The sequence below is a fragment of the Clavelina lepadiformis genome, chromosome 5 (assembly GCF_947623445.1).
Source record: "Clavelina lepadiformis chromosome 5, kaClaLepa1.1, whole genome shotgun sequence".
In the NCBI taxonomy this organism is placed as follows: Eukaryota; Metazoa; Chordata; class Ascidiacea; order Aplousobranchia; family Clavelinidae; genus Clavelina; species Clavelina lepadiformis.
In genome coordinates, this window is record NC_135244.1 from 2516643 (window position 1) to 2539286 (window position 22644).

The 22644-nt window shown below is 36.5% G+C and overlaps 3 protein-coding genes across 6 annotated transcripts; 2 read left to right on the forward strand and 1 right to left on the reverse strand.

Moving 5' to 3' along the window:
• Window positions 1–844: 844 nt before the first annotated feature.
• LOC143460037 (ADP-ribosylhydrolase ARH3-like) lies at window positions 845–6015 on the forward strand. 3 transcript variants are annotated; one of them, XM_076957392.1, is made up of 6 exons: window positions 845–1265; window positions 3448–3550; window positions 3843–4059; window positions 4236–4414; window positions 4499–4584; window positions 5203–6015. In XM_076957392.1, the coding sequence occupies exons 2-6, from the start codon at window positions 3483–3485 to the stop codon at window positions 5490–5492; spliced, it is 840 nt and encodes a 279-aa protein (XP_076813507.1). In that variant the 5' UTR covers window positions 845–1265; window positions 3448–3482; the 3' UTR covers window positions 5493–6015. The 3 variants fall into 3 exon arrangements, with proteins under 3 accessions (XP_076813507.1, XP_076813505.1, XP_076813506.1); XM_076957390.1 differs by lacking the exon at window positions 845–1265 and adding an exon at window positions 1290–2143; XM_076957391.1 differs by lacking the exon at window positions 845–1265 and adding an exon at window positions 2026–2147.
• Window positions 6016–7357: 1342 nt separating this feature from the next.
• On the forward strand, window positions 7358–12630 carry LOC143459829 (ADP-ribosylhydrolase ARH3-like). Of its 2 annotated transcripts, XM_076957122.1 has the most exons (6): window positions 7360–8667; window positions 10080–10182; window positions 10475–10691; window positions 10851–11029; window positions 11114–11199; window positions 11818–12630. In XM_076957122.1, exons 1-6 carry the CDS (start codon window positions 8523–8525, stop codon window positions 12105–12107), a joined length of 1020 nt encoding a protein of 339 aa, XP_076813237.1. In that variant the 5' UTR covers window positions 7360–8522; the 3' UTR covers window positions 12108–12630. The 2 variants fall into 2 exon arrangements, with proteins under 2 accessions (XP_076813236.1, XP_076813237.1); XM_076957121.1 differs by having other exon boundaries at window positions 7358–8667; window positions 10851–11199.
• A 5075-nt stretch (window positions 12631–17705) lies between these two features.
• LOC143460716 (uncharacterized) lies at window positions 17706–20678 on the reverse strand. Its single transcript, XM_076958324.1, has 2 exons — window positions 19763–20678; window positions 17706–19472 (listed from the first exon to the last, which is right to left on the reverse strand). Exons 1-2 carry the CDS (start codon window positions 20665–20667, stop codon window positions 17915–17917), a joined length of 2463 nt encoding a protein of 820 aa, XP_076814439.1. The 5' UTR covers window positions 20668–20678; the 3' UTR covers window positions 17706–17914.
• Window positions 20679–22644: the final 1966 nt, after the last annotated feature.

A 22644-nucleotide genomic window follows, 5' to 3' on the forward strand; every position in this document is an offset into this window, starting at 1 on the left:
CACCGGAAAACCGCACTTTACCGTTCGCATTAATAAATATCATATTTAATATAATTAATATAATAATTATAATAATTATTATAATTATAACTAATAATTATAATTGGTTGTAATATCGAGCATCCGCCGAAGTATCGAGTTTCGAGTATCGTCTTTTCTGCTCAAATTGAATTGAGCGTAAATAAATAGTTGAGTCTGATGAGCTTCATTGTCTTCCAAACAACGCTCTAACAACGATATTTAAAATTACCTTGTCTGACAAAAATCAGTCGATGTGCATACTGGTACAAAAGTTTAGTAACGCAACTGTTTAAAGCGGCATAAACGTAGAGCCGCAAATGTTTTCGGTCGACGACGTAATATGATTAGCGTTAAATCAAAACAAAATATTTTACGCGCGACACGAGAGCATGACTTCACACTACAACTTGCTTCAAGTTACCTGGGCATTATTAATACACAATTGAGTTGCTTGTTTGGTAACCTCGAAGGTTACGGACGCTATAGTTTCGCCGATTTAAGCCGAGGCTGAAAAGCCTATAAGTTATAAAAGAAAACCATGAGCTCTGCTAACCTTTTTTTTTTATAAAAGAGTTCATTGTGAGAGAGCATTGCTGAGCCATTCGTAGATAAAAACACTTTCATTTCAATTTATTGGTGAGATATTCTTGTAACGTCCAAATTAGCAGTATTGTATATTCAAATTATATGATTTGTGATAATGATTTATATGAACCAATGGCGTGTATAGCCTCGTGTTTCATTAGAGCCGAAGAGCTGTGACCTGCTTGTTAACGCCCATCAGTCTTTGTGTTATCGGCTTATCGCATCAGTGTATCCCAGCCAATTTAGTGTATTGCAGTTGTTAGCCTAACTTGTTTAAGTGAGTGTTGCATGCAGCATGATGAGTTAGTTGCCATTCAACCTGTTGTAATGCCTATTGTTTAGCCACGTTATTGAGATCAAATTGCTAGTATTGCCGATTAATACTATTGTGTGCAGACTCACAGGGTAGTGTTCATTTCCTTTACTTTGGCTTTGTACTTTCAGATGATAAGTAATATTACCCTGGGTTCTGTACTTATAGAAATCACACACACCATGTACTAGGCCTACATGTTGTTCAGTAGCTGTTCTGTTCGTCTGTTCGAGTGATCATATCTTTCTACCCGTTCAATATAAGACTTTCAAGAAATCAGTGTGCATTTCTAATATCCAGGGTAGGGTTGAATTCAGGCATTGCTGGTCCAAAGGATACCCCTTAGGTGATCGACATTTACAAATTTGCCGGTTACAATTCTTTCACACATGGCACTGACAAGAAAGTTAACACACGCCCAGTTAGTACAATCGCCAAGGTACAAAACGTGTTCTCTCAGTCATAAAACATGACGATTACAAAAGTTTCTGATGATGATCGGCAAATTATTGTCAATAAAAAAATCCAAATAAAATGGAGGTCGTGAAAAAATAGATTTTCTTTGGTCCTAAAGCATTTTTCTACCCTAACACGAGAACGATGAAGCAATAATCGCCTAATCACAGAAAGCGTTAATCGTGTTTGTTTTGTATTCTGAACGTTCTTTGAATTTAATCAAACTTGTTTTTACATTAGATTCTTTTAGGGCACTAAACACGGAAATGACATTATGGCACTTGACACCTGTAGTTGATAGAAAATAAGTTATGTTGACGCTCGTTGTCAAGTGACTACTGTAAACTAAAAAGACTCCCAATTGCTCTAATTTTCCATGAAAAAACATGGAAAATCTGCAAGAAAACTTCCATTATATAAAAGCTATGGCAATGAATTTTAAAATTTAAAAGATTTAGAAACTAACTGTGATGGGGCTTGCAGTGTTTTCTATTAACTTTGATTTCGGTGGTAAGCTACTCATACCATTGATTTTCAGTTTTCACGTTCGGTACTGTGTGCAACTGACGGTGGTACAGACTACAGAGTTTTTCAACTATAACTATAACTTCTATAAGTCTTAAATGCTCTTGTCCAAGTATAAAGGGTCTGCTCTGGCGGCCTTAGCCGGTGACTGCATTGGGGCAGAATATGAAGCGGCGTGGCAGCCTGTTGCCTATCAAACACTTATGAAGCTGGAAGAAATCTTGAAAAACTCTCAAGCTGCTTGTAGGTACAATAGTATCATAACTTAGAAATGCTTGTCAAAGCCATAATGGAAAAACAGAAAAAATGAGTGTTTACTTTTAAATTTGTGATGTGTAATGACATGTACGCCGGACTGCAGAGTATGGTTTTATCCAACAAGATCTTGTGTGCCCTAAATAACCAAAGGGTCTAGTGCAGAAGTGCACAACCACAGAATGCATTTGTATACTAGACCCCAACAAAGCAAATTGTGACATCACTTGGTTGTCCAAATCGCTAAATCAATTAAAAATTGAGTGTGCAGAAACCCCATAAAAAAGTATGGCAGTTTTCAACAAGAAATTTTTGCAAAGACACAAACTTTAGCGTGCACTGTAGGCCTATAGCCTCAATGCTTTGTTTATTTACTATAAATCGAAGTGAAGATTGCAAACTTTGGCATACACATTGATGAATCTTACATATGCAGGGATAACCACGTCCATTATTGCAAAGAGGTTCTGTCAACGTTATTAATTGCAACAATGTGCACCTAAAGTGTTTGCCACTGTAGCACATGGAAACATTATTGCGAGCGCCTATGCCGAACTGTACAACTAACAGACCTGTTGTGTTTAAGTAACATGCCAAGTTTAAAATATGCAAATACTGGGCTGGATTCGGTTTAATCGTGTCGCAAAGTAATGAAATTACAATGAAAAACTGAATTGCATCAAAACGTTTTGATGTAGTTGTATATATATTGACACGATATTTACATTATTTGATTTTATTTATACATAGAAGAAATCCATATCTACACATACAGATACTTGTCTCTTATTGCATCCAATTCATAAGGTGAAAAAGTTTATACATAGATGAAACGGTTGCTAATAAATCCAAACTTTCATTAGAAAAGTATATTAGCATGCCTTAAAAGTAAAAAGAATCTTATTTTATGAAACTATTTGCTCCAGTGAGCAAACTGTCAACATTTTTCTCTTGCCGAATTGAAAATGTTTTTGATTGCAAACAAACAACAATATAACAACCATTTCGAAACTTAAATGTTTGTTGCTGAGTATGTCACTTCCATGCTTTCTGTGGAACTTGGCTGTGAATACTTCACTTGGAATTTCACAAATAAACGACATTGCTGCACTTCTTTTATTAGAGAAAGATGCTGTTTGCATGTTTTCAAACTATACCAATTTGTCAACATACTAGCTGTATTTTTATCTGTGTTTTTGATGCTTTGGTTAATAAATCCATCACTTTGTAAATTGGTCTCTTTAAAAATTTTTAAAAAATCTTGGAATAAAAACATGTCAATTGTATTTTAGCTAGAAGATTTCTCAATTACACAGATGACACAGAGATGGCACATGAACTAGCAAAGTCTTTGGTAGAAAATGGGAAGTTTGTTGCAAAAGATGTTGCTTCCAAGTATGTGTTTGTTTTTATTTTCATCTTTCTTTGACTGTTTATGGAAATATCTTACTATAAGAGATGTGTTTCTTACAGTATTGGTTACCAGTATATCTTACACTAATAACCATAATATAACAATGCAATAACTGTTGGTTAACAAATCACTATAAAATAACAGTATGGTTGTGCTTCTTTGGCAAAGTTATCAGCAAACTTTAACATCACTTGCCACAAGAAAATAAATAATGTATGCACAATAATAACTAGAACTTTTAGCTGTAATCTGTGAATTTTCAAACTTTATCAGGTTTACAAAAACATTTTTTACATCGCCACCATGTCGATATTATGGAGCAAGCGTGAGAACTGTTTTTGAAAAGTTGCAGAAAGCATCACCATTTTCTGATCCATTTGGCCCTGCAAGTGAGCAGTTTGATGGTCAAGGTTCCTATGGCAACGGTTCTGCCATGCGCGTGTTCCCAGTGGCACTTTTCTGTCATGGAAACCAGGAACTTCTTGAAAAGGTATTTGTTAACATAGTATTTTTACTGCTGCTGACATTTTAATATGCTACATATAACATGAAAAATTATTTCAACTTCAAAACTATGTTGTTTTGTAAAAAATACACAAAGTTTAAATTACACACAAATTTATGCAAAATACCAAAAAGTTTAACGTATTAATATAATCCAATCAGCTGGCTGCTTTAAGTGCAAAACTCACGCACGTTCATATTGATGCTATCAATGGAGCAAAACTGCAAGCGTCTGCAGTTGAAATCGCCCTGTCTTCATCTGATGGCTCGATCTCTTGGTTGGAGTTCTGGCAAAAATTAAAAGATCTCATCGATAAATTGGAATTTGATGTTCCTGAGAAGTACGTTTTGTTTGAAATATCTGTTATTACTTATTTTAGTTGCCATAACAGCACTTTTCATCATTTTAAAAACTGCTATCACAGAGTGTATACCAATAAGCTGGACATGATTAAGGAGTTGATTGCACGTGAAGAAGTTGCAAGTGTCCATGAGTTTGAGGATAAAGTTGGTGAGTTGGGAGTGCAGTAGCTTTCTTATTTAGAAACTAAATAAAGCGTTTATTTTTAAGATTATACAACTTATCTGATTAGTAATTGTTGCAAGTATTTATAATAATCAGCAAAGGATTGTGAAAGATGCTTATAGTGCCTTTCTCTAGATCTCCAACAAAGCAATATAATAGTTTACCAGAACATTTTTCAAACCATGTGTCATAATCTGTGTTGCCAGAGCCATGTAAATGGGTTGCAATGGTACATTGTGTTCATCAGCCACCGTGGGTCTTGCTTTTAAGTAACAACCTCGCAGTAGTTGAATAAGATTTAGTTATTTATTTTGGTGTCGTACACCTTGCGTCAAACCGTTTTCCAAACGATTTTGGTTGAGAAATGCACAATTAAATTGCCGTCAACCAATTGTCTCATGAGCAGCAATTGCTGTTACAGTAACTAAATGGAATATAATTATTAATTTGATGGCCATTCTCCAGAAGACATTGTGTCAAGTTGATATGTAAAAAATTGTCAACAACGATTCTGACACACAATGTTACATGGTGCCACGTTTTGTGTACAATTGCATGGCATGACCCCAGGACGTTGTTTCATGAATTTTCATTCAATAACAGGAACTGGCATAAAAGCAACAGAAGCAGTTTGTGCGGCCATCTACGCATTCCTTATGTGCTTGGCAGATCGTCAACCTTCAGAGCTGTCTTCTCTCTCGAAAGTTCAACAGGTCGTGTTCTATTCCATATCGCTTGGTGGGGACACTGACACAATTGGAACTATGGCTGGAGCAATAGCAGGAGCGTTCTATGGTGATGAAGGTCTTCCATCTTATTGGCTGTCTGCTTGTGAAGGAGAAGACATGGCCCGAGATCTTGCCACAAAACTACATGAATTAAATGAAAAATAGGGTCAAGATATTTCACAAAAGCAGTGTTTATTATATTAACCTGTTTATTTTATTCTGTTATATATACAGACGTTTATGATTAGAGCTGCGTTTTTGAATCTGCTTTGTACTCAAGGAAGTAGAATGTAACATTTTTCTTTTTTTGTGATGTAACATTTTTCTTGACTTTCAAAAACCTTTGCACTTATTACGTTGTCCACCAGGTGGCGGCTTGCGTTAACTTTTTAAAATGATCAACTATTCGTTTCATTTATATAAAAAGTTTAGTTCTCAAAGCGACCCGTATGGTGGCAAGTTTGTTTCTGCTCAGTTTCGGAACTTATTGTTGTTTAAGTTATATTCTGGTCACAAATTTCTTCATATGCAGTAATTATTCAAGTGTGTTTTTAACTTTATTTTGATGTAACGAATGACTGCGCATTGCACAACTTGTTTTAACAGTTTAGCCAGAAATAAGCATAAATCGATGGCTACTATACTCTCCGTTTTCTATGAGATATCGCAATAAAATTTTTCATGTCGATTCCCCCCATGCTACTATTGGACGATGCTGTAAAAACTTTCCTCACCATCGTTCAACGAAAGAAACAAACTGTAAAGTTAAACATGTCTAGTTAACGAGTTGTTTTGCAATTTTTACTCTGAACTGAAAATTACCTTTCGCTTATGAGCAAAACTAAGAGCGCCAAACCTGTCAACATTGAGCGTAAAGTTAAACTGCAATAAAGTTAAAGCACAGCAACAACTTTCACATAAAAGCAAAATGCCCGGAGTTGAGACTCACACGCACAACGAATACTCTTGTATCAAAGCGGTAAGAAATACTAATACTACGTCGCCTCCAGCAGTGTAATGAATAACAACTAATATAATAATCGGCAGTTGGAAACAAAAATAATTGACTGTATTAGAACAGGGGTACATTAACTAGTCTAAAACGATTTTAAATGTTGTAAACGGACAGAAAAATGTCAACTTTAACGTACAGTAGCTTCTTGGATTTCTTTTATCACTTAACACAGTTTTATTTATTGTTTGCTATGTCTTAGAGTCGATTATTTTTCTTACCAATCGCCGTCGTTTTAAACTTCACCGGAAAGCCGCACTTTACCGTTTGCATTAATAAATATCATATTTAATATAATAATTATTATAATTATAATTGGTTGTAATATCGAGCATCTGCCGAAGTATCGAGTTTCGAGTATCGTCTTTTCTGCTCAAATTGAATTGAGCGTAAATGAAGAGTTGAGTCTGATGAGCTTCATTGTCTTCCAAACAACGCTCTAACAACGATATTTTAAAATTACCTTGTCTGACAAAAATCAGTCCATGTGCATACTGGTACAAAAGTTTAGTAACGCAACTGTTTAAAGCGGCATAAACGTAGAGCCGCAAATGTTTTCGGTCGACGACGTAATATATTTAGCGTTAAATCAAAACAAAATATTTTAGGCGCGACACGAGGGCATGACTTCACACTACAACTTGCTTCAAGTTACCTGGGCAATATTAATAAACAATTGAGTTGCTTGTTTGGTAACCTCGAGGGTTACGGACGCTATAGTTTCGCCGATTTAAGCCGAGGCTGAAAAGCCTATAAGTTATAAAAGAAAACCATAGCTCTGCTAAGCTTTTTTTTATAAAAGAGCTCATTGTGAGAGAGCATTACTGAGCCATTCGTAGATAAAAACACTTTCATTTCAATTTATTGGTGAGATATTCTTGTAACGTCCAAATTAGCAGTATTGTATATTCAAATTAAATGATTTGTGATAATGATTTATATGAACCAATGGCGTGTATAGCCTCGTGTTTCATTAGAGCCGTTGAGCTGTGACCTGCTTGTTAACGCCCAGTCTTTGTGTTATCGGCTTATCGCATCAGTTTATCCCAGCCAATTTAGTGTATTGCAGTTTAAGTGAGTGTTACATGCAGTATGATGAGTTAGTTGCCATTCAACCTGTTGTAATGCCTATTGTTTAGCCACGTTATTGAGATCAAATTGCTAGTATTGCCGATTAATACTATTGTGTGCAGACTCACACGGTAGTGTTCATTTCCTTTACTTTGGCCTTGAACTTTCAGATGATAAGTAATATTACCCTGAGTTCTGTACTTATAGAAATCACACACACCATGTACTACACGTTGTTCAGTAGCTGTTCTGTTCGTCTGTTCGAGTGATCATATCTTTCTACCCGTTCAATATAAGACTTTCAAGAAATCAGTGTGCATTTCTAATATCCAGGGTAGGGTTGAATTCAGGCCTTGTTGGCCCGAAGGATACCCCTTAGGTGATCGACATTTACAAATTTGCCGGTTACAATTCTTTCACACATGGCACTGACAAGAAAGTTAACACACGCCCAGTTAGTACAATCGCCAAGGTACAAAACGTGTTCTCTCAGTCATAAAACATGACGATTACAAAAGTTTCTAATGATGATCGGCAAATTATTGTCAATAAAAAAATCCAAATAAAATGGAGGTCAAGAAAAAATGGATTTTCTTTGGTCCTAGAGCATTTTTCTACCCTAACACGAGAACGATGAAGCAATAATCGCCTAATCACAGAAAGCGTTAATCGTGTTTGTTTTGTATTCTGAACGTTCTTTGAATTTAATCAAACTTGTTTTTACATTAGATTCTTTTAGGACATTAAACTAGGAAATGACATTATGGCACTTGACACCTGAAGTTAATAGAAAATAAGTTATGTTGATGCTCGTTGTCATGTGACTACAGTAAACTAAAAATACTCCCAATTTCTCTAATTTTCCATGAAAAAAGATGGAAAATCTGCAAGAAAACTTCCATTATATGAAAGCTATGGCAATGAATTTTAAAATTCAAAAGTTTTAGAAACTAACTGTGATGGGGCTTGCAGTGTTTTCTATTAACTTTGATTTCGGTGGTAAGCTACTCACACCATTCATTTTCAGTTTTCACGTTCGGTACTGTGTGCAACTGACGGTGGTACAGACTACAGCGTTTTTCAACTATAACTATAACTTCTATAAGTCTTAAATGCTCTTGTCCAAGTATAAAGGGTCTGCTCTGGCGGCCTTAGCCGGGGACTGCATTGGGGCAGAATATGAAGCGGCGTGGCAGCCTGTTGCCTATCAAACACTTATGGAGCTGGAAGAAATCTTGAAAAACTCTCAAGCTGCTTGTAGGTACAATAGTATCATAACTTAGAAATGCTTGTCGAAGCCATAATGGAAAGACAGAAAAAATGAGTGTTTACTTTTAAGTTTGTGATGTGTAATGACAAGTACGCCGGACTGCAGAGTATGGTTTTATCCAACAAGATCTTGTGTGCCCTAACTAACCAAACAGTCTAGGCCTAGTGCAGGAGTGCACAACCACAGAATGCATTTGTATACTAGACCCCAACAAAGCAAATTGTGACATCACTTGGTTGTCCAAATCTGCAATAGACCTCATCCAAAAATGACAAGCTGTTCAGGAGCACCAAAATGCATGCGAATGCACTGGAAGTGCGCAAGAAGTAGATTACTGACTAATTCGATCGCTAAATCAATTAAAAATTGAGTGTGCAGAAGCCCCATTAAAAAGTATGGCAGGTTTCAACAAGAAATTTTTGCAAAGACACAAACTTTAGCTTGCACTGTAGGCCTATAGCCTCAATGCTTTGTTTATTTACTATAAATCAGAGTGAAGATAGCAAACTTTGGCGTACACATTGATGAATCTTACATATGCAGGGATAACCACGTCCATTATTGCAAAGAGGTTCTGTCAACGTTATTAATTGCAACAATGTGCACCTAAAGTGTTTGCCACTGTAGCACATGGAAACAGTATTGCGAGCGCCTATGCCGAACTGTACAACTAACAGACCTGTTGTGTTTAAGTAACGTGCCAAGTTTAAAATATGCAAATACTGGGCTCGATTCGGTTTAATCGTGTCGCAAAGTAATGAAATTACAATGAAAAACTGAATTGCATCAAAACGTTTTGATATAGTTGTATATATATTGACACGATATTTACATTATTTGATTTTATTTATACATAGAAAAAATCCATATCTACACATACAGATACTTGTCTCTTATTGCATCCAATTCATAAGGTGAAAAAGTTGTTACATAGATGAAACGGTTGCTAATAAATCCAAACTTTCATTAGAAAAGTATATTAGCATGCCTTAAAATTAAAAAGAATCTTATTTTATGAAACTATTTGCTCCAGTGAGCAAACTGTCAACATTTTTCTCTTGCCGAATTGAAAATGTTTTTGATTGCAAACAAACAACAATATAACAACCATTTCGAAACTTAAATGTTTGTTGCTGAATATGTCACTTCCATGCTTTCTGTGGAACTTGGCTTTGAACACTTCTCTTGGAATTTCACAAATGAACGACATTGCTGCACTTCTTTTATTAGAGAAAGATGCTGTTTGCATGTTTTCAAACTATACCAATTTGTCAACATACTAGCTGTATTTTTATCTGTGTTTTTGATGCTTTGGTTTATAAATCCATCACTTTGTAAATTGGTCTCTTTAAAAAATTTTAAAAAATCTTGAAATAAAAACATGTCAATTGTATTTTAGCAAGAAGATTTCTCAATTACACAGATGACACAGAGATGGCTCATGAACTAGCAAAGTCTTTGGTAGAAAATGGGAAGTTTGTTGCAAAAGATGTTGCTTCCAAGTATGTGTTTGTTTTTGTTTTCATCTTTCTTTGACTGTTTATGGAAATATCTTACTATAAGAGATGTGCTTCTTACAGTATTGGTTACCAGTATATCTTACACTAATAACCATAATATTACAATGCAATAACTGTTGGTTAACAAATCACTATAAAATAACAGTATGGTTGTGCTTCTTTGGCAAAGTTATCAGCAAACTTTCACATCACTTGCCACAAGAAAATAAATAATGTAAGCACAATAATAACTAGAACTTTTAGCTGTTATCTATGAATTTTCAAACTTTATCAGGTTTACAAAAACATTTTTTACATCGCCACCATGTCGATATTATGGAGAAAGCGTGAGAACTGTTTTTGAAAAGTTGCAGAAAGCATCACCATTTTCTGATCCATTTGGCCCTGCAAGCGAGCAGTTTGATGGTCAAGGTTCCTATGGCAACGGTTCTGCCATGCGCGTGTTCCCAGTAGCACTTTTCTGTCATGGAAACCAGGAACTTCTTGAAAAGGTATTTGTTAACATAGTATTTTTACTGCTGTTGACATTTTAATATACTACATATAACATGAAAAATTATTTCAACTTCAAAACTATGTTGTTTTGTAAAAAATACACAAAGTTTATTCAAAATACCAAAAAGTTTAACGTATTAATATAATCCAATCAGCTGGCTGCTTTAAGTGCAAAACTCACGCACGTTCATATTGATGCTATCAATGGAGCAAAACTGCAAGCGTCTGCAGTTGAAATCGCCCTGTCTTCATCTGATGGCTCCATCTCTTGGTTGGAGTTCTGGCAGAAATTAAAAGATCTCATCGATAAATTTGAAGTTGATGTTCCTGAGAAGTACATTTTGTTTGAAATATCTGTGATTACTTATTTTAGTTGCCATAACAGGACTTTGTACCATTTTGAAAACTGCTATCACAGAGTGTACACCAATAAGCTGGACACGATTAAGGAGTTGATTGCACGTGAAGAAGTTGCAAGTGTCCATGAGTTTGAGGATGAAGTTGGTGAGTTAAGAGTGCAGAAGCTTTCTTATTTAGAAACTAAATAAAGCGTTTATTTTTAAGATTATACAACTTATCTGATTAGTAATTGTTGCAAGTATTTATAATAATCAGCAAAGGATTGTGAAAGATGCTTATAGTGCCTTTCTCTAGATCTCCAACAAAGCAATATAATAGTTTACCAGAACATTTTTCAAACCATGCGTCATAATCTGTGTTGCCAGAGCCATGTAAATGGGTTGCAATGGTACATTGTGTTCATCAGCCACCGTGGGTCTTGCTTTTAAGTAACAACCTCGCAGTAGTTGAATAAGATTTAGTTATTTATTTTGGAGTCGTACACCTTGCGTCAAACCGTTTTCCAAACGATTTTGGTTGAGAAATGCACAATTAAATTGCCGTCAACCAATTGTCTCATGAGCAGCAATTGCTGTTACAGTAACTAAATGGAATATAATTATTAATTTGATGGCCATTCTCCAGAAGACATTGTGTCAAGTTGATATGTAAAAAATTGTCAACAACGATTCTGACACACAATGTTACATGGTGCCACGTTTTGTGTACAATTGCATGGCATGTCCCCAGGACGTTGTTTCATGAATTTTCATTCAATAACAGGAACTGGCATAAAAGCAACAGAAGCAGTTTGTGCGGCCATCTACGCATTCCTTATGTGCTTGGCAGATCGTCAACCTTCAGAGCTGTCTTCTCTCTCGAAAGTTCAACAGGTCGTGTTCTATTCCATATCGCTTGGTGGGGACACTGACACAATTGGAACTATGGCTGGAGCAATAGCAGGAGCGTTCTATGGTGATGAAGGTCTTCCATCTTATTGGCTGTCTGCTTGTGAAGGAGAAGACATGGCCCGAGATCTTGCCACAAAACTACATGAATTAAATGAAAAATAGGGTCAAGATATTTCACAAAAGCAGTGTTTATTATATTAACCTGTTTATTTTATTCTGTTATATATACAGACGTTTATGATTAGAGCTGCGTTTTTGAATCTGCTTTGTACTCAAGGAAGTAGAATGTAACATTTTTCTTTTTTTGTGATGTAACATTTTTCTTGACTTTCAAAAACCTTTGCACTTATTACGTTGTCCACCAGGTGGCGGCTTGCGTTAACTTTTTAAAATGATCAACTATTCGTTTCATTTATATAAAAAGTTTAGTTCTCAAAGCGGCCCGTATGGTGGCAAGTTTGTTTCTGCTCAGTTTCGGAACTTATTGTTGTTTAAGTTATATTCTGGTCACAAATTTCTTCATATGCAGTAATTATTCAAGTGTGTTTTTAACTTTATTTTGATGTAACGAATGACTGCGCATTGCACAACTTGTTTTAACAGTGTAGCCAGAAATAAGCATAAATCGATGGCTACTATACTCTCCGTTTTCTATGAGATATCGCAATAAAATTTTTCATGTCGATTCCCCCCATGCTACTATTGGACGATGCTGTAAAAACTTTCCTCACCATCGTTCAACGAAAGAAACAAACTGTAAAGTTAAACATGTCTAGTTAACGAGTTGTTTCGCAATTTTTACTCTGAACTGAAAAGTACCTTTCGCTTATGAGCAAAACTAAGAGCGCCAAACCTGTCAACATTGAGCGTAAAGTTAAACTGCAATAAAGTTAAAGCACAGCAACAACTTTCACATAAAAGCAAAATGCCCGGAGTTGAGACTCACACGCACAACGAATACTCTTGTATCAAAGCGGTAAGAAATACTAATACTACGTCGCCTCCAGCAGTGTAATGAATAACAACTAATAATCGGCAGTTGGAAACAAAAATAATTGACTGTATTAGAACAGGGGAACATTAACTAGTCTAAAACGATTTTAAATGTTGTAAACGGACAGAAAAATGTCAACTTTAACGTACAGTAGCTTCTTGGATTCTTTTTATCACTTAACACAGTTTTATTTATTGTTTGCTATGTCTTAGAGTCGATTATTGTTTTTCTTACCAATTGCCGTCGTTTTAAACTTCACCGGAAAGCCGCACTTTACCGTTTGCATTAATAAATATCATATTTAATATAATAATATTTATTATAATTATAATTGGTTGTAATATCGAGCATCCGCCGAAGTATCGAGTTTCGAGTATCGTCTTTTCTGCTCAAATTGAATTGAGCGTAAATGAAGAGTTGAGTCTGATGAGCTTCATTGTCTTCCAAACAACGCTCTAACAACGATATTTAAAATTACCTTGTCTGACAAAAATCAGTCGATGTGCATACTGGTACAAAAGTTTAGTAACGCAACTGTTTAAAGCGGCATAAACGTAGAGCCGCAAATGTTTTCGGTCGACGACGTAATATATTTAGCGTTAAACTAAAACAAAGTATTTTAGGCGCGACACGAGAGCATGACTTCACACTACAACTTGCTTCAAGTTACCTGGGCAATATTAATACACAATTGAGTTGCTTGTTTGGTAACCTCGAGGGTTAATGACGCTATAGTTTTGCCGATTTAAGCCGAGGCTGAAAAGCCTATAAGTTATAAAAGAAAACCATGAGCTCTGCTAAGCTTTTTTTTTTATAAAAGAGCTCATTGTGAGAGAGCATTGCTGAGCCATTCGTAGATAAAAACACTTTCATTTCAATTTATTGGTGAGATATTCTTTCACAGGCACTGACAATAAAGTTAACACACGCCCAGTTAGCACAAACCGCCAAGGTACAAAACGTGTTCTCTCAGTCATAAAACATGACGATTACCAAAGTTTCTAATGATGATCGGCAAATCATTGTCAATAAAAAAAATCCAAATAAAATGGAGGTCGTGAAAAAATGGATTTTCTTTGGTCCTAAAGCATTTTTCTACCCTAACACGAGAATGATGAAGCAATAATCGCCTAATTACAGAAAGCGTTAATCGTGTTTGTTTTATATTTTGAACGTTCTTTGACTTTAATCAAACTTGTTTTTACATTAGATTCTTTTAGGACATTAAACGAGGAAATGACATTATGGCACTTGACACCTGAAGTTAATAGAAAATAAGTTATGTTGACGCTCGTTGTCATGTGACTACTGTAAACTAAAAATACTCCCAATTTCTCTAATTTTCCATGAAAAAAGATGGAAAATCTGCAAAAAAACTTCCATTATATAAAAGCTATGGCAATGAATTTTAAAATTTAAAAGATTTAGAAACTAACTGTGATGGGGCTTGCAGTAATTTCTATTAACTTCGATTTCGGTGGTAAGCTACTCATACCATTGATTTTCACGTTCGGTTTTGTGTGCAACTGCCGGTGGTACAGACTACAGAGTTTTTCAACTATAACTATAACTTCTATAATTCTTAAATGCTCTTGTCCAAGTATAAAGGGTCTGCTCTGGCGGCCTTAGCCGGGGACTGCATTGGGGCAAAATATGAAGTAGCATGGCAGCCTGTGGCGTATCAAACACTTATGAAGCTGGAAGAATTCTTGAAAAACTCTCAAGCTGCTTGTAGGTACAATAGTATCATGACTTAGAAATGCTTGTGGAAGCCATAATGCAAAGACAGAAAAAAGAGTGTTTACTTTTAAGTTTGTGATGTGTAATGACAAGTACTCCGGACTGCAGAGTATGGTTTTTTTCAGCAAGATCTTGTGTGCCCTAACTAACCAAACAGTCTAGGCCTAGTGCAGGAGTGCACAACCACAGAATGCATTTGTATACTAGACCCCAACAAAGCAAATTGTGACATCACTTGGTTGTCCAAATCTGCAATAGACCTCAAAAATGACAAGCTGCTTGTAGGTACAATAGTATCATGACTTAGAAATGCTTGTGGAAGCCATAATGCAAAGACAGAAAAAATGAGTGTTTACTTTTAAGTTTGTGATGTGTAATGACATGTACGGCTAGGGTTACCATATTTTCGTGGCCTAAAATCCGGACACTCTTTAGTGCCCACTAGCGGTTTTTAAAAATGAGGTATGAACACATTGTCTGTCAATATGACGTCACATTAGCAATGCTTTGCCTATCCATTGTATACCTGAGTGGATTTTTGAACATAGTGTCGTGAATTCACTAGGCTATTGGGCTATTTCAAAATTTAACCCTACATTCCGGACATGTCTGGAATTTTCCGGACGGTATGGCAACCCTAAATGTACGCCGGACTGCAGAGTATGGTTTTATCCAACAAGATCTTGTGTGCCCTAACTAACCAAACAGTCTAGGCCTAGTGCAGGAGTACACAACCACAGGATGCATTTGTATTCTAGAACCCAGCAAAGCAAATTGTGACGTCACTTGGTTGTCCACTTCTGAAATAGACCATTTTTTCATCTGTTTTTCACGAATTAAGAAAATACTGTCGGTACTCGGTAATTAAAATGCAACTTTTTCCTTTTTTTGTAAAATCTTTGCACTTATTACGTTGTCCACCAGGTGGCGACATGAGTTTACTTTTTAAAATGATCAACCATTCGTCTCATTTATATAAAAAGTTTAGTTCTCAAAGCGACCCGTATGGTGGCAAGTTTGTTTCTGCTCAGTTTCGGAACTTACTGTTGTTTAAGTTATATTCTGGTCACAAATTTCCTCATATGCAACAATTATTCAAGAGTGTTTTTAACTTTATTTTGATATAACGAATGACTGCGCATTGTGCAAGCTCTTTTAACAGCGTAGCCAGAAATAAGCATGAATCGATGGTTACTATACTCTCCGTCTTCCGTGAAATATCGCAATAAAATTTTTCATGTCGAATCCCCCCATGCTAGTATTGGACGTTATGCTGTGAAAACTTTTCTTCACCATCGTTCAACGAAAGAAACAAACTGTAAAGTTAAACATGTCTCGTTAACGAGTTGTTTTGCAATTTTTACTCTGAACTGAAAAGTACCTTTCGCTTATGAGCAAAATTAAGAGCGCCAAACCTGTCAACATTGAGCGTTGAGAGCTCATTGTGCTTTCAAGTCTATAATTTTTTTCTTGTTTTTAGAACACTTCCAGTTGATTTCTTCCTTTTTTCTTCGCGTTATTTGATGTTTTTCTTCTTTCTCCATCTCAGACTACACCAGACGCCGCTTCAGGCAAGCCTACTTCTCACACCTCCGAGCCCGTCTTATTTAGTAATTAATTAGTCTGTAATTTTCGGATAAGTGAAAGTAGACATTTTGAGTCAAGTTAATTCAGTAAAAAAGTAGCTGACTTATCACAATGGCACGTGACAATAATAAATTCAAATAATAAACGCTCAAGAAACGTTTACATTCCAGTATACTACAATGTAGGCAATCATAACTTTCTTGTACAATTTATGCCAGGGCAGGTGTATTTAGAAGTTTTTTGATTGCAAAAGTTGTTGGAGTTTAGAGATATTGAATATTTCGCTCGAACTGCGTGGGAACCATTTCGAGTAAGCCTACTTCGCCGTCGTTCCTGAGCAATGTTCTCTCTAAGCTGTGCACTACTGACACGGTCTCCGCGCACAAGAAAATCCAACCTGAATTGAAAATAAACTGTTTGCTATTTGTCGCTGGTGGAAGTTGTTCCTGTTCCTTACCTCCGACACAGATTACGTATCTAAATTTACAAAATCTTGTAGAAAAACACGTAATTGTAATTATCGAAGTACAAAGGAGAATTTCCTTAAAATTGAATAACCTTTATTGAACACAATTACGAGTCTTTTCGTCACAAAGAAGACAATTAAAAGCATTAATGTATCTCGAAAAATGTGCCTACAACTGTATTTTTTTAATTCATTAACTCGATTAAATCAATTCAAAGAAAACAAGACAGCCAAAGTTTTTTTCACTTTTTAAGACTTGCTTTATGGTATTTTGTATCACCCCAGCAGTCGCAATGGCATTGGCATCGCAAGTTCACCAAACTGTCAGAGTTTTACTAAACGTTACATTCAACCTCAAATATATCAGAAAAAGTTTTTTCTCTGTGATGTTTGTTGCTTTGTCCCAGTAATGGTGTTTGCTTGTATGGATGCTGAGCTTGCTGTGGTGTGAAATAATGTCGATAGTCTTTATGGCCATGTAGCTTGTATGGGATTTCTGCTTAAGGCCATTTCCGCAAATCTAACACTGTTCATTTTCTCTTCTGTGAAATACTTCTATCATATATTGTTTTGTTAACTTTTTCCAGGCACAGAAGGGAGGTTAAAAAATTGAGAAAGCTTGCTGTCTATGAAGTTATCTAAATTTGAATGGTATGATTTGTCACGCTGAAATGCGCCTCACCAATTTCAATTAAGACGGTCTGTTTTCGAGTGAATTGAAATTAAACAATTACAAGAAATTTACAATTCAACCAAAGATCTTGTCAGAAAAATTAATTATCAGACGCAAAGGACGGATGCGGCCAAAACGCGATGGTTTTCTCTGAAGAACTCCGCAAATGTCTTATTCCGATTGATTTCTTTCAATTTATGAAAATATTTTAAGACGACGTATTTTCACGACAATTGTGACGCACAGGAAGCTTTGAATCAAAACGATTGTTTATTATCACGTTTTGCGGACAAATTTCAATCTATTTCAATCTTTGAATTTAATTCTTTTTCAGTGTAACAAACACGCCAGACACGATGCAACTTAAAATGTTAAATGCGATATAAATGATTTGTACACAATATTGAAATATCGTCCATTGCACGGTACAAATACAATAACAACAACTTATGAATTGAAAATATAAAAGCAATGTCTTTCATGATCATAAACGGCAATTATAACTGAGGTTACACAGGTGTGTTTTCACTTTCCACTTTGGCGTTTCCGCCGTTAACCGCATCAGTTTGTTCCGTGATCTCCTCGTCGATGTTTTCCATCACCGACATAAACAACCTGTCGGCGTTTGCATCTATCACGAACGAACGAAAAACGGAGTCGTCGGTCGCCAACGAGGAGTCGCCGTTTTGGGACTTCGGGCCAGCGTGTTTACCTTTACCATTTTTCTTATAAATTGGCTTGTAAGATTTTTTCTCGCTTGCAACTGAAAATTCTGTCTGGCTGCTCGTGTTATTTTCTGACCTGCCGTTTGCCCCTGTAGTGGAGACATCCAGATTCGTTGTCGTTTTGAGCATGCTTGGGGTTTGATCTAGCGTGCTACTCTCCGAGCTCAGTTTGATGGTTGAAGTTGCGAGAGAACTCTTCTTTCTGTTTCCCGTATAAGTGCTAAGACTAGGAATGGACGAGAAACGTCGTCTGCTGTCGTGGGCAACACGCTGGGCGCACAACGTCATCACGTCGCAGCAACGGTCAAGGCCAAGTTTGTCGAACAGCGATTTCTTCACGGCTCTCACCTCTTTTCGAAATTCCAAGTTTCTTCCGTTGTAAATGAAGAAGTTCCACAAGCTGTTGCAAGATAGGATGATAATGGAAATAAACTCGAAAGTGTTGTAAACCAAAGCGCCTTGCACGTCCACTCGTCTCGGTTGGCTGAAGTAGATAGTTCCAACAAACAATGAACTTAGAATAACCAAAGCCACCGGCACAATGCTTAAGGTGAAAACTCCGACCATCAGTCCCAGGGTGCGAGCCAGTCGCGTTTCAATCGATTGGGTTTTCCTCTTTGAATCGATTGTCAAATGTCTTCGTACTTTGGCATGTTTCTTTGTCGATTGATATGTGGCAATATTAATGACCCACATGATGACCAACGGGATGACGAAGGCTACTACGTACAAGACGAGTGCGCCTCGACCACCGGACGAAATTAGAATGGAAGCAATCAAGGAATATTGCAAGGTTGGTGTGAATAAAGGCAGCATGGAAAAGAGAATCCCTAAAAGCCATACTACAAAGCAGAGTATTCTGGCGTAGGTTTTAGCCTTGTCCTTCCTGTAGGACAACGGCCGGTAAACGGCGCTAAACCTATCAAAGCCAGCAACTGTCAATGTGAAAACTGACACAGTCAACGACAAAACGGTGAAAAAACCAATGAAATCCAAATAAGGACGCGAGTACACCTGCAGAAATCTATTAGCGGGTAGACTTATCTCAACTGACGTGCCTTGATCAAGGACGCCATCAACTTCCAAATACCCAGTCGCGTTCGCAAGAGGACCGTCTCTTAGACGTGTTGTTACGAGACGACCTAATGTAGCGGCAAAGGTTGGGAAGACAATTAAACCAACAATCAAGTCCGCAACGGCCAGAGATATCTTATAAATTCCTTGGCTGTGACGAAGATCAACGTTGCGTGTAATTGCTGCGATGACCAGAATATTCACTGTTGTTATGACGATTCCAATAAGAACACAGATTACCATGATTGAAACCATCTTTGCCCGGCAACTGCGAAACATTAAGTGCAATTTAAAAATAGGTGATTATTGACAGTTTTGATTATTATTGATATAGTTTGCCATTTTAAATTCTAAACGATTTAGCCATAATAGTAATTGATAAGTAAAATCAGAAACAGGATATAATTTGGCACTCTTATAAGGTTAACTTTATATTGTTCGACACTATAAGATAAGACACTATATAAGTAACTTATACATAAGCCTATCCTTGATGTACTTGTTCGTTCAACTTATACAGTTCGCTACATAAGAATTTTATTAAAATTGTTGCCTTACCTGAACGACATGCATGTCCAAGAGGATATGATTCGTTCTCGGAGAGTTTCTCCGTCGTATCCGCACCACACTACTTCGCATGAGGGTAAGTTAATGTGGATGACTTCGTGGTAATCTCCGAGATGATCTTCGTCGGCTTCATAAAGTGCAACTTGTACACAAGGCTTCGATAAATCGGACGAGGAAAGCGAGTTTGCTTGAAGACGAGATATTATCGAGTTCCACTGCGCGTAAATCGAATTGTCATTGGTGCTGTTTGTCCCTGTTGCTACGGTTTGTGTTTGTAATTCATCGTGATTATTATTACGCATAAAAGCTTCTTTAACTTCTTCAAAGCAACTGTCCACAAAGGTTTCGTATTCGCAGAAATATTTGTAAACGTTTTGAGTGTACTCGGTGTAGTTAAAGAGTCGTTGCTTGCATTCCTCTTCAAATCGTGGACATTTCCAACCTCTCAATGTTTCTAAGTAACTGGTCAAATCCCGACCGTTTCCCAAATACCACAACTTTTCAAATTCCTTCACAGTTTCATTGCAGCATCTCTCAACATCTGTCTTATTACCAACCAGGTATCCGTGAATGTAAATGCATTCGCTTATGTCGTCACTCTGGTCTTTGTCTTCTTGTTGCCTTGTCGTGTTGGACTGGCTTGAACCAAATGGAGTCAATAACACAAGACCCAAAAATATCAAAATCGCTCTGTGAGCTTTCACGGTTATCAGCATCGTATATTGACGGTTATGTGCAGATTTATGCTGAATAACAATTAAAAAAACAACGCTTAGAGACAAAGTAAAACGCTTTCCAATGTTTAGCAAAATAAACTGACACCTTTGAGAACTTTGAAGCTTACGTTGCTGAATGTTGAACTCGTCACTAACATTTATTCTGAGCTCAAGCAACATTAGCTGATCATAGGAAGAAACAACTACTTAAAACCTATGCAAAAGGTAAAATGCTTTCTTTTCATGGTTTTATCTTCACTTCGATACAAATATCAACAGAGTTGCTGAAATTCTGCTATTTTGAAATGCATGACTCGCACAATCGAACATAGTTTGAGATCTCAATTCGAAATGATCACGCATTACGTGTCGGTTGATTTCCGCCGCCATAGCGTTATATTTAGTAACTTATTTATAACCTACAGTTGTGATGTCTTTCGCTGCATCATAACGGATAAACGGATGTGTCATGTCTAAGATTTGTTGTAAGGTTTGATTTATGAGATGTTGTGGGAAATCTTTTGTAACATTGCTCATACCCCAAAGTTACGTCATAGACACGTGGGAATTCCCCCACTTGAAGTAAAGGTTTGAGGTGAAGCCAAGTGAAGCTTTGCACATTTGTGAAACTACTACAATATATGTCGATAGTTTTTATTGATTTTACCAAAGATGCTTTGAAAACGTCCTTAATATTCTGATTGATGTTATCAATTTGGAATTGTTTTTCAAATAAAAAACGGCACTCCTCGTTAAGGGATTTTCCCGTTATCTAAGAAAATTCGCGAAAAATAATTTTCTCACGGTTACGTGACGTCATCAACTCTTTGCGGCCATGAACGGGAGAAAGATACGATCTTGATTGATGGAAAATCATCAGCATCATGTGTTAACGCCGCGCTACTGCTGAGTACCATTAGCAGTCTGCTTGAAAGACGATACTTTAACTATTATATCGATACGGTTTTTATTTAGGGCAAGCAAGCAAGCGATGTCATTTGCATGCAAAACTCCCGTGCTGTGTTGCTGCCGATGTAAATGTTGTTAAATTATAACAGCAGGAATATGACGTCATTTAAGTCACACATAATGTTTTGACGCAATTTCCTGTCCTGGTCGATTTTCTTGCAGAATAACCTCACCCATGTCTGTAGCGGAAATTCGTTTTTTAGAAGTAGGTTGGAACTTATAAGGATCGTTTCACGTCCGCATCACATCTTTTGTTGTTCGTACACTTTTACTTTTTGAGCTACTTTACGCTACAACTAAATGCTGTAAGATGATTATCTCATAGCGACCTGCGTCTTCAAACTGATTTAGCATCTATTCACTTTCTATCGCTTCATGTGGTTTATAAAACTAATATGCATTCATTGCTATCGCAGACGCTGTAAGCCCTAAACTTCTTCTAAACTTCAAAACTCTTTATGATGTAAAGTGTGACGTAATCACAAGGTGTCATCGGGCGTCAAGCACAATAAATCGCGCACCGATCGTCAAACAAATTTTAGTTACGTAATTATGGTTAAATTGCCTTCAGGGGAATTCTCTTTTTGTCGACATCATAGGATAAGAAACTGTACAGGTTGAGCGTAATAATTGAAGTTCTTGTGACCAATGTTTGCTGTTTTATTCCATTGGACAGCCGACTTAACATCAGTAGTTTTACTGTAACTGATGCACAACAGCTTTTACGAGGGTTGTTTGTCGTGACAGAATTTTGTCAGTCACAATCAAGATGTCTACTTAATAATTATCATATAACTTAAAATAACGTTGCTTTGATGCTTGTTTATTTCATAGTTGTCTGTCAGCTTTATAGGATTACAATCCGCTAATGACCGGACTTTTATAGATAAAGAAATTGTAAATTACAGCACGATCGCTTTATTAAAATCACTCTTCAGTTTCTTTTTGTAGTTTATTGTATGCTGTTAGCCAAATATGAAAGAATGTATTTCGTTTGTAAAGTTGAGTTGTTTTTGTGCCCAACCCTGCCGCCATACATCGACTGAGTGACTATAAACAAAATATAATAAAATGCGCTATTTCTTGTCTTTCGACGTTTGTACATACAGAGGCATTTTAAAAACAAGTCGTGTTTGGACTCCAGTATATCACGCTTCATTCAGTGTATCGCCATTTTGTTTATTTCGA